This window comes from Phocoena phocoena, chromosome 3, assembly GCF_963924675.1.
Source record: "Phocoena phocoena chromosome 3, mPhoPho1.1, whole genome shotgun sequence".
NCBI lineage: Eukaryota > Metazoa > Chordata > Mammalia > Artiodactyla > Phocoenidae > Phocoena > Phocoena phocoena.
In genome coordinates this window covers 108,068,161-108,081,216 of record NC_089221.1, presented here as the reverse complement: position 1 = coordinate 108,081,216, position 13,056 = coordinate 108,068,161, and the positions used below count along the sequence as shown (strand labels likewise).

The following is a 13,056-nucleotide window of genomic DNA, read 5'->3' as shown; positions in this document are numbered from 1 at the left end:
CTGCAGCTTAGAGAAGGAAAGTGACCTTGGTGTGAGATGATGCCAGAGAGACAAGTAGGAACAACACCATACAGGGCCCTATGGTCCAAGTTAAGAATTCTAGTCTCTTCCCTGTAAGCAATGTTAAACTAGCAGAGAGTTGCAAGGAAGACAGATTGTTGTAAGGAAGTAACATTATTCGTCTCTGATATTCCCAATATCGTAGGCATTTTTCAAATAACATATGTCATTAATATAACTTACAAACTAATAAACAAAAGTAGAAATTAAAGTGCAATAAAAACAAAGGAGATTTGAATTAGGAATCTGGGGGAAAAATGTATCCACCTAACTGCAGTCAGAATGAACTGTATTACTGATTTTTAACTGTTATTTCTGTTGTCAATGCTTAGTTTAAAAATTAAGTGTTATTACAACTAAGAAAAATGTACCAGTGCTGAATGTGCATCGGTATTCTTCAGTGAACTGTTTCCATGCAAATTAAGTAACTATGCAGGAATAGTCTTCAAAAATTCTAGTGTCTTTAAATCTCTTCAGTCTTTCAGACTTGATTTGAACTTCTGCACTATAAAAACGTCTCCCATCACAATCAGGCTGAAAAGCTTATTATAATTGCACTTAGGCGAAAGTATAAGAGCCTGTTACAGCTCCATCTGACTATTCTAAATGAGTTCTGACAGATTTTGACTTGTAGGACCTGTCACCTTTTTTCACAGCTTTGGAGGTTGAGATTTTGATCTGTAATTTACCCTGGGCCTTAGTTATTTTTAGGCTTCAAGTTCTTCAAGCTCACTTATCTTTTATTCTGCTGGGGCCTAGAGAAAGGTTATATTCAGCTTTCGAGGGCTGTGTCTAATTTTCTTTTCTGAAGGACTTTTTAAAATCTAGAATGAACTCAGTCTTCTTGATTATTCAAATATAAATGGCTTATTCTTTGTATCAAAACAAATACACATTTTTAGGTCAGGTCTTGGTATTTGAACAAGAAATGTAAAAAAGGAAAAAGTTGATGTATGTAATGTAAGAATATGAATGATAATGAAAATTTAATCATAAATACTAAGATAGTTCAATAGATAGATGTCTAGGTAAGACACTAATGTAAACATAGAAATGTTTGCTTCCTCTCCGTAAGCTTGAGGGCTTCAGTATAAAGCATTTTCTGTATATAAAGCTTATTTGTGGGTTATTATATTTCAGTACAGATATCACTTTTTGTTGTGGATCACCTTAAAATTCACACTACATAGATCAATCATCATCACTTCATCCTCATATCCCCTGAGTATTTATAGATGTATTTATAGATGAGGAAAGACAACAAGAGAGGACATGTTCCCTCTCTTAATATATCTGGAACATCAGCCCACATCTTCTGACTCCCTGTTACAGTTTCCAACTTGCTACATTGCTATAGATTCTCTCTTTTAAAAAATTAATTCCTTTTGAATTTAGTAAAAACATTAGGAAAAAAATAAAGAAAATGGAAAGCTGAAAACCTGAAGACTTAATACTCTCAATAGTTGCTTCAGGCTGTTACAAATCATCATTCTCTGTTAGACATCAATAATTTGCATTGGAGGATAAGGTCTGTAGAAACCTGATAACATTGGCCAATGCAAATTAGATTATTCCCTTGCTGCTCCAATTTATTAAATGCACAACAAACGACTTCATGTTTTCAGTATTGGGAAATGGGCTTGTTAGAATTTCTGGCTCATATCACATGTACTGTATGTCATTGCAAAAAATCATTCAATACCCATTACAAAAGTCTTCAACAGAATCAGAACTGTCATTTCTAAGTTAAGTTCAATGTAATCTGTCCCCAGAGATTATTTGGATTGTTAACCTTGAAAAAATAAAAAAATAATCACCTGCTCCTCTGGTGTGATTAAAATCTCCTTTAATGATTTTGCATGATTTTCCATTGCCATTGCATACACCACAATGATCTTCCCTTGCAAGAGACCCTAATAAACCATCACAGCCAACTTTCTGCAACAAGAGAATGACAGTACATCATAAAATGAGCTTTTTCTTCTTTTCTCTTTTAACCACTACTTTAGGACAAACCTAGTCTCTACAAACTAGACCTATTTATTTTACAAACTAATAAAATGCCATATTCTCTGGTGCAAACTAATACAGCAAGCTCATGTCAAATAATACCACCTGTAAATTGTCCAAAGTAGGGTAGTGATAAAAGTATTTTTCTTATATTAAGAATTAAATGGTATCCTAAAGCAATTTGGAAAACTATTATTGAGACAAATGCAATTTACATAAATCCCAAAGGAAGTCACATTTCTATTAAATATAACATGATAAATCTAATTCATTCTACTCAACATAGAACAGATAAGCTTCACCGTATGGATGGGTGGCTTCACTCCTAAAGTGGTTGAAGAGGAGATGCTGAGTATTAAATATTAACTCTGTGGAAACCAAATATAAATGTTTACATTCATTACAGTTCACCAATAAACTTCTACCCCCAACTTCTTTGGCATCTAACGCATGAGTGAGTAAGAACTGCTCACAACCTATGGTTGCTATAAGAAAACAGTAACACTGGGATAATTAATTTTTATATGTTCCCAGAAGAATGATGTTAATATGAATCTTCTTAGATTAAATCATTGACTCTTTTCTAGTGAATAATGTTGGTCTCCCTTTGATGTTTAGAAAATATGATATTTTGCAAAGTTGTGCATACTCAAAGTGCATAAGTTAATGTCTGTACTGTCAGAAACAAATGGTAGAATTATACCATCTCTCCTAATCAAGAAGAAGCTGCAAGACTGACTGATGTTACATCCATTCATAACAAGTTACAATTATTTAAATAAATTTTTAAAATATCACATAAAACAGAAAAACAACCAGGGTCTTTTTCTGTGGTTGGTGTCGGTGGTGTTGGGTGTGGGAAGGAGCAGGTTATAAAATGCAGCTGCAGGATGATATCCCAAGAAAGCAAAAATCGCATTAAACCTGCATAATACAGCATCCTTTCCCTTTGTCATGAGGGTGTGTATCAGTGTCAAGAAGTAGACAAAACAATGCAATAGTGGAGAACTCTGACCAGCGAATCAAAGCTTATTCAGGGAGAAATGAAGAGAATGTTTCTGGATGAAAGAGGTGGTCACCACAGGAAATTCTCAAAATACAACAAAGATATGGTCAGAGTCCACTGATCAGGAGCCATGAAAAGACCTGAGAGTCCTGGGGTTAAAGAAAAAGTCTCTCCTTCATGTACAAATGAGGAGAAAATTTAGAGTAGAGTTTAGAGTGATTTTGAAATGATAAAAAGTGCCTTTATTGCTCTATCCCTAGCATCCGACTTGTTTCTCAGCAAATATAATAAACTTGATAAATAGTAGTTAAATGATTGAATAAATTAGTACCTAGTTGTCTCTTAGTTTTTTGTAACCCTTGTAACTGGGATAGTATAAGTTTGTAAAATCTAAAATAAAAGGCAGGGATAGACATAATGCCATGGTTCAATAATCACGTAAGCTTAAAATAAGAATCAAAGAATTAGTATTTTGTAACTGGTAGCCTCAAGCATCCACACTTATCGAAATACGCTCACATAACTCTAAAAGTTGAGGATGAATGACTTGGAAAAGACAATACTGTTTAACTGGTGGCAGGTACCTGAAGTACCAATGGCAGGCTGGAAACTGGCAGGTACCATGATAATACAGAGGAGAGTTTTCTCTATCCTCTTCCAGGATAGAAATGCCAGGGAGCCAAACTGGGTCACCAGGAGAAAGCTGTCTATTTTCAATTGCCCTCCTTAGTCCACTCACCAAGTTTAGAATTCTACGTTCAACTTCAATGGTGTATGTTTTATGATAAAAATAAAACACTCTAGCCAAACCCAGGATACAGAGGGTTGTCAGAGACAAAAAAGGAAGCATGCTTTTAATTATACTGAAAGACAGAATGAAGCATGTTAGTTAAAAAGCCAGAATCCTGAAGTATTCCAATGCTGTCAGAAGTTACAACTCATTTCACAGAACTTTAATTATAATCATCAGGTTCACATAACACTTCTGCAGAATTTTTTGTTGTTGTTGCTGTTACTTTTATGTTTACCTAGGGACTCTATAAAAGATCTGGCTTACACAATACTGTTAAGTGAAAAGCACAGCAATGTAAGCTATTATATTTGGCATATAGAGTTAGGAAAATAATTTCTTTTGAAAAATAAATTCGTTTAAGTCATATACTAATCTGACATTTACATAAAATGATAAAATAAAGATAAAAGTTTTAATTGTACAACATACAGTTTTGAAAACAAAATATGTATAGATAAATAATTGCAATGATTTTTAAATAGACAAATGAAAAATTATATTTCAGGCTACTGCCATATTCTGTTAAAGAATAAAGGAAATTAATATGTAATTATAAGACTGTCTCTTATACCAAATATATTGCATGATTCTACGCTTTAAATGTTAGAGCATGATGGCAAAATAAAGAATCTGAGAGCTGCTAAAGCATTTAAGTTTCACGATGTTTCCAAGTTTTTATCCAGAAGTCTATAGCCTTCTATTGGACCAGAGATTGATCCATCCATAGCCCGTAATTGTTTTCAAATTTTGGAGCATGTGTGCACATGCGTGTGTGTGCATATGTGGTCAGGTATGCGTTTTTTATAGGAAGAAACCAAAACTTTTATCAAATTCTCAAAGGAGTGTATTGCACAAAAAAGTCATGACCACTGGCCTGCCTATTTTATTTTACAGATTAACGGACACATACATATTTTAAGTGATTTTCCCGAGAACACAGTTTCCTAGTGGTTCTCGTGGATTCAGTCCTCCTCCACTCAGATACCTCTTTTATTACTAAAGGATGTACATATTTTCCTTCCATGCCTGGGAAATTTATCAGCTGATGGCTCTTAGCCTTCAGCCCTGTTTAGAAGAAAATGGCTAGCCTAAAGAAATCTGCGTTTCCCAAGATCACATCCCCCTCATCCCCTGGGACAGCTTGTATCCAAACACTAGTAGATAATGGGGGTTAAAAAGGTCTGGTTTTCTCACCCCAAATGGGGACAACTTTGAAGAGCCATCCCAGCCACAATGCTCCTCACACGGCCAGTTGACATCTTGTGACTGTACCAAGCCCAAATGCTCCCTGTGCTCAGTCCTGCCTCCTTCCGGCTCTGCATACATGTTGATCATGAAAACACCTGGTATTATACTTCCTGCATAATAATCTTCCAGGGGAAGCCAACCTGAGACAGTGGCAGACCTGTAACTAGCAACTTCAAAGCTTTAGCGTTTGATCTTTCCACTACACTATTCATATTCATTTTAACAGAATGTCTCCTTTTTTTTTTTTTTTTTTTTTTTTGTGGTACGCAGGCCTCTCACTGTTGTGGCCTCTCCCGTTGAGGAGCACGGGCTCTGGACGCGCAGGCTCAGCGGCCATGGTTCACGGGCCCAGCCGCTCCGCGGCATGTGGGATCTTCCCGGACTGGGGCACAAACCCGCGTCCCCTGCATCGGCAGGCGGACTCTCAACCACTGCGCCACCAGGGAAGCCCAGAATGTCTCCTTTCAAATAAAGAAAAGCACATAAATGCACATAGTAGATGGAGATTATTTTTAAAAAGAAATAGGCAAATGAAACGCTTAAGTATAATAAAAAATTGAATGTACATTTAGAAATCAGCTGATTCAAGAATGTTGATGATACTTTGAGTAATAAGACTGATTTTATAGGTTTTTGCCCCATGGCTCAGTCTTGGACACAAGTCATGGAGAACTGGAGTGCTTGAGCTTCTGGTCTGGAATGCCCAAAGTGTCACAATTTTACACCTGTAATATGTACATTACAGAATAAAATTTTCAGATTCTTTCAGCTAGTAATGAGTATTATATATTTTCTAGTCTGGACTCTTCATTATACAGATGAAGAAATGGACTTTCAAAGCTGATCAGACTTGCTGAAGATCACAGTTGAGGCAGAGCTTTCCACTGTACTGTGCAGCTGCTCGAAGGTCCCCCAACCCTCCCTCAGCATATACACTCTCCCTTTTGGAATGTCTTACCTGACACCTGCCATTTGCACAGATATCTAATCCCTGATATCCACAAGAAGTTCCATCCAACACTTTTTCTGATAGAAGAATAGGCTGTTCTTTTCCAACAGGAGAGCAAAACAAGGCACATGGTTTTTCTACATACAGAGTGGATAAAAATAAATGAACAAAATTTGTTCCATAAGTATTTTTACCTCAAGCTTTATTTTTCAGAACAGTTAGGAGTAAAAAAATATAATCTGATATTAACTGAGTAATGCACTATTAGAATATATAATACTAGAGGGTTATTATAAGTAGTAAATGAGATAATGCCTGAGCAGAAATAGGTATCCAATGAATATTAATCTCCTTCTTAAGAATTATGCCTTCAGATTATTTTTTAAATGTACCATTTATTATTTTCTGGCACTAAACCTCTACCACACACAAACCAAGCATTTTTCATGAAAACTATTTTGCATACTCCCATTTTTTGCTCGTATCTTTTGGCATGAACTCATTTTAAGAACATATCAGATTTCTGCCTATTTAAGATTTACTTTATTCATGAAGCCTTTCTTGATGTCTCACTTCTAAATTCCAATACACTAATTTAAAATCCTATGCATTTGGCATTTTCTAACTGAAAAATTTGTAAAGGGAGAAAGAAGAACTTCTAAGATGAACCATTCTTGTAAGATTTTCCATTGCGAGGATGTTTAGCAATGCAATACAATCCCATGAGAACATCCATCGGAATGCACAGTTGCTGAAGTGCTAGCTGGGACTCACCCTCTTCATTGCTTACTCAGAAAGCATGTCAGGATGTATGATGTTTAGGGTGAGAACTACAGTTCTAGGTAAAGAATTCTTGAATGGGTGGCAGTCACCTTCAGTGCTTCCTTAAACAATAAGGTAGGAGGGTTAGAGTTAAAACACTTGCCTATTAGGCTCAGTCAAAAAGTGGCAAAACATTTTTAAAGTGCTGTTTCTGTTTCTAAGCATCCTGCAGAGGAGCTGTAGTATTTGGTAACACCAGTAGTAGGATTATCCAAATCAGAAACTTCAGAGCAATTTCCAGGCTACATTACTACTCTATTGGCTTGACACCAGTCAGGCCCTTTGCTGTTTATTAAGCTCATACAAATAGAATGGGAAATAGTTTTCAGTCTCTGACACTGATCTTCGCTTATGTCTTCAGTAAAGTTCCACGTATGCTGATGGGATTCTATAAATACCAAATAACAGCCAGAGGCATGGAACAGGGTATCACTTGGCAAAGAGAAGACAGACAGTTAAAGGAGCCTTCAGAATTGAACATTTCAAACAGTTTTCACATGTGGCTTCTGGATACTGGTCTTAACAATTTTGGGGAGTTGTACCATGGCTTTTAATGTGAATGGTTTTGAAATTTCCCTTTAAGATGCTATTATACGCTGCAATAAAGCAGTTCAGTGTGCTGTCACACCTCAAAGTACGTTATGTTTATTCAGTGACTACTTACTATGTCATATCTTTGGAATTAAAAACAGCTGCTGTCATTGCAACACTTTAATAGTGACATATATATACAAACACACACACACACACACACACACACACACACACACACACCTCACCATTCTCTTTCTGGAGTTTTCACTGAAGAGAGGAGCAAACCAGATATAAGAATGATGTTGAAAGAAGTTAGTCTAGAATATTCCATTTACATTCTAAGCAAGAACTCAGATAAAAACGTTGTATTCCTCCTTTTACATATTGTCAATTTACTGTACTTACTTTAGCCTTATAGATGACATCAAAATTTGATACCAATCTTCCTTCCTGGAGTACACCCTTGAGATTGTGACATTATAGTGATCCATGTAACATGCCAGTACTTGGCAGGCAGGCTCTGTCTTGATTTAAGAGACCACCCCTTTCCAAGGTATGCATTAAACATGGATTTCAGCCAAATTTCAGCACAGAGTATGCAAAATACCTGAACGTTAAAGCCATGCACCTTTTTTTCTCTAAAAATAAATGTTCACTACTGTATTGATACCTTATATTTAATTCTCTTAGCCAGAGATTCATGTGTTACATAAAAAAACAGAAATAGCCACTTGCATTTTAAAGTATCGAAAACTTGGGGTTTTTAAAAGACTTGTATATTTCAATTTCTTCCATATGGCTCTAATACATAAAAACTATTGTTGTGTCTTTTATTCATCATACAGACTGACATGTTTGATTGATACATGTCACAGAATTATCAAAAATGGTACCCTGATAATTATATAAATATCTATTATGGATCATTCTGATGATAAACAACACTTTATAAGAGTCAGGAGCTCCCTTAATTGTGATTTCCAACAGTTTTAATATTTTAAATTGACCTCCATACAACTCTGATTTTCTTTTAAAATCTGGAGGGAACCTGTTTCCTATCTCTTATTTCACATGTGAGTAAACAGGTCTCAAATGAAGTAAATATTATCAAATCAGACAGCCAGTTGGAGGCAGATGTAGAATTAACCCAGGATCAGATGATGATTTTCAGGATTTGAACTGTCATATTGACTTTATTTTTACCATGAAAAAATATTACTTATATACTTAAATTAATGCAACAAATATCCATCAGAAGCTTAATAACTGCCAGACAGTACACTGGGCACAGACAATAGAGGGAATAGAGACGCATTAAAATCTGCTTCAGCAGGGTCTTGTGGAGTACTTGGCAGGGGTACGTATCCTATATGGAAGATCAGCGGGATTCTTTTTTCCTAGAGAACTTGTCATAAACTGAGTTCAGAAAATCAGTAGAAGTTTTCAAGGTAAATACACGGGGAAAGAGATTAAAGCTTGAGAAAGAAAGGATATTGTGCCAAGAAACATGCATATTTATAGGCTCAGAATTAAGAAAACATGATGTATCTGAGGGATGAAATGAAATTCGGCCTGGCAGTGCTGGAGATTACAGAAGGGAATGATGGAGATGAGGCCAGAGACGTTAAAGGGGGTAGGTCACAATAACGGCCTTATAAACCAGGTAATAAAGTTTGAGATTGGTCCTGACAGCAACGGGATTTGTGGAAGGGTACTCCTTGGCACAGTGACTGATGGTTTTGGCCTTCAAAAAGGCCTGCCTGTCTGAAATGAGGAGTAGGGGCTGAAGGAGGGTCAGAGAGACAGTGAGGAAGCCGTTTGAAGAATCCAGGTCAGAGATGGTGCAATCATGAACAAAGATGCTGGCAAACAAAGAAAGGTTTGGACAAATAGGGTGTGCTGATTGATTACAGGGGGATGGAGATTGAGGCAGAAGGATTCTGGCTTAGCTTGGTAATGAGGCTGATCATGATGCTATGCTCCATGAGAGAGCACAGTAAGAGGAGAGATGGTGGGAGTGAGAGAAAGGAAAAGGGGAAGGGGTATGTTGAACTTGAACCACGCTGAGTTAGAGATGAATGGGATGCTGAGTGGACAAGTTCATGCAACATAGGTAAACAGGTAAGGAGCTCAGGACAGAGAGATCTAGGTTGGAGATAAATGTTTGTGTTCCTTTAGCATTCGGATGATAAATAAAACCTAGTGAATAAGTAAGATTATGCCAAGAAGGACGTTTAGTGAGAAGAGGGGCCAGGACAGGTCACTACAGAAAATTCCCATAAGACATATCATTCTTTCACTAAATATTTATTAAGTGTCTACTCTGTTCAGATACTGCTTACGGTGCTAAACACATAGCAATGCACAAAATACAACTCTTGCTCTAACAATTATTATTTGAGGGGGGACATAAACAAGTAAAATAAAAATATTATGATAGATGATGATAAGGTCTGTGAAAAAAGAATAAAGCAGGGGAAGGAAAAGCACTGAGTCAATATTTATGAAAAGATCAGAAGGAGGTGAGAGAATAAATCATACTGCTATCTGGGAAAAGTAATTCACCAGAGAAAACAACAACTTCCAAGACACTAAGACAGAAGGGAGCCAGTGTGGGTGGCAAGGTGTGATGCGGGCACAGTATAGCTGAACTTAGAGGGTAACAGGGAGCCAGGGAGCTGAGGACCTTAGAGACCATTAGAAGAACTTTGGACTTTTAGTGAGCTGGGAAGACACTGAAGACTTCTGAATGGAAGAATAACATGACATGACTGACATTGTAAATGCATCACTCTGGCTATGTTGAGACTGAAGGAGGTATGAGGACACAGGCATAAAGAACAGTTAGAGATAGCAGAAGAAGTACTACAATCCTTGAGCCCGTGGAACAAAAACCACACTCACAGAAAGATAGACAAGATGAAAAGGCAGAGGGTTATGTACCAGATGAAGGAACAAGATAAAACCTCAGAAAAACAACTAAATGAAGTGGAGATAGGCAATCTTCCAGAAAAAGAATTCAGAATAATGATAGTGAAGATGATCCAGGACCTCAGAAAAAGAATGGAGGCAAAGACTGAGAAGATGCAAGAAATGTTCAACAAAGATCTATAACAATTAAAGAACAAACAAACAGGGCTTCCCTGGTGGCGCAGTGGTTGGGAGTCTGCCTGCCGAAGCAGGGGACGTGGGTTCGTGCCCCGGTCCGGTAGGGTCCCACATGCCACAGAGCGGCTGGGCCCGTGAGCCATGGCCACTGAGCCTGCGCGTCCGGAGCCTGTGCTCTGTAGTGGGAGGGGCTGCAGCGGTGAGAGGCCTGCGTACCGCAAAAAAAAAAAGAAAAAAGAACAAACAAACAGAGATGAACAATACAATAACTGACATGAAAAATACACTAGAAGGAATCAATAGCAGAATAACTGAGGCAGAAGAATGGAAAAGTGACCTGGAAGACAAAATGGTGGAATTCATTGCTGTAGAACAAAATAAAGAAAAAAGAATGAAAAGAAATGAAGACAGCCTAAGAGACCTCTGGGACAACACTGAACGCAACAACATTCGCATTAGAGGCATCCCAGAAGGAGAAGAGAGAGAGAAACGACCCTAGAAAATATATGAAGAGATTATAGTCAAAAACTTCCCTAACATGGGAAAGGAAATAGCCACCCAAGTCCAGGAAGCGCAGAGAGTCCCATACAGGATAAACCCAAGGAGAAACACGCCGAGACACATAGTAATCAAATTGGCCGGCTTCCCTGGTGGTGCAGTGGTTGAGAGTCCACCTCCAGATGCAGGGGACATGGGTTCGTGCCCCGATCTGGGAAGACCCTACATGCCGTGGAGCGGCTGGGACCGTGGGCCATGGCTGCTGAGCCTGCGCATCCGGAGACTGTGCTCCGTAATGGGAGAGGCCACAACAGTGAGAGGCCCGCGTACTGCAAAAAAAAAAAAAAAAAATTGGCAAAAATTAAAGACAAAGAAAAATTACTGAAGCAGCAAGGGAAAAACGACAAATAACAAACAAGGGAACTCCCATAAGTTTAACAGCTGATCTCTCAGCAGAAATTCTACAAGCCAGAAGGGAGTGGCATAATATACTTAAAGTGATGAAAGGGAAGAACCTATAACCAAGATTACGTTACTCAGCAAGGATCTCATTCAGATTCCATGGAGAAATCAAAAGGTTTACAGACAAGCAAAAGCTAGGAGAATTCACCACCAACAAACCAACTCTACAACAAATGCCAGAGGAACTTCTCTAAGTGGGAAACACAAGAGAAGAAAAGGACCTACAAAACCAAACCCAAAACAATGAAGAAAATGATAATAGGAACATACATATCGATAATTACCTTAAATGTGAATGGATTAAATGCTCCAACAAAAGACACAGGTTTCCTGAATGGATACAAAAACAAGACCCATATATATGCTGTCTACAAGAGACCCACTTCAGACCTAGGGACACATACAGACTGAAAGTGAGGGGATGGAAAAAGATATTCCATGAAAACGGAAATCAAAAGAAAGCTGGAGTAGCAATACTCATATCAGATAAAATAAACTTTAAAATAAAGAATGTTACAAGAGACAAGGAAGAACACTACATAATGATCAAGGGATCAATCTAAGAAGATATAACAATTATAAATATATATGTACCCAACATAGGAGCACCCCAATACATAAGACAAATGCTAACAGCTATAAAAGGGGAAATGGACAGTAACACAATAATAGTGGGGGACTTTAACACCTCACTTACACGAATGGACAGATCATCGAAACAGAAAATTAATAAGAAAACACAAACTTTAAATGACACAATAGACCAGACAGGTTTTTTTTTTTTTTTTAGACAGATTTAATTGACATTTATAGGACATTCCATCCAAAAACAGTAGATTACACTTTCTTCTCAAGGGTGCACAGAACATTCTCCAGGAGAGTTCACATCTTGGGTCACAAATCAAGCCTCATTAAATTGTAGAAAACTGAAAACATATCAAGCATCTTTTCTGACCACAACACTATGAGATTGGAAATCAATTACAGGGAAAAAATCGTAAAAAACACAACCACATGGAGGCTAAACAATATGCTATTAAATAACCAAAAGATCACTGAGGAAATCAAAGAGGAAATCAAAAAATACCTAGAGACAAATGACAAAGAAAACACGAAAATCCAAACCCTATGGGATGCGGCAAAAGCAGTTCTAAGAGGGAAGTTTACAGCTATACAAGCCTACCTCAAGAAACAAGAAAAATCTCAAATAAACAATCTAACCTTACACCTAAAGGAACAAAAGAAAGAAGAACAAACAAAACCCAACGTTAGCAGAAGGAAAGAAATCATAAAGATCAGAGCAGAAATAAATGAAAGAGAAACAAAGAAAACAATAGCAAAGATCAATAAAAATAAAATCTGGTTCTTTGAGAAGATAAACAAAATTGATAAACCATTAGCCAGACTCATCAAGAAAAAGGGAGAGGACTCAAATCAATAAAATTAGAAATGAAAAGGGAGAAGTTACAACAGACACCGCAGAAATACAAAGCATCCTAAGAGACTACTACAAACAACCCTATGCCAATAAAATGGACAACCTGGAAGAAATGGACAAATTCTTAG

The 13,056-nt window shown here is 37.3% G+C and overlaps 1 protein-coding gene across 1 annotated transcript in view; it reads right to left on the bottom strand.

Annotated features, from left to right (window-relative positions):
- Positions 1-13,056, bottom strand: part of ADAMTS19 (ADAM metallopeptidase with thrombospondin type 1 motif 19) — a 281,131-nt gene that overhangs the window by 90,196 nt on the left and 177,879 nt on the right. The window contains exons 14-15 of the mRNA XM_065874275.1: positions 6,076-6,203; positions 1,878-1,998 (exon numbers count right to left, since the gene is read on the bottom strand). Coding sequence (XP_065730347.1) covers positions 1,878-1,998; positions 6,076-6,203 — 249 coding nt within the window. The remainder of the gene's footprint in view (positions 1-1,877; positions 1,999-6,075; positions 6,204-13,056) is intronic.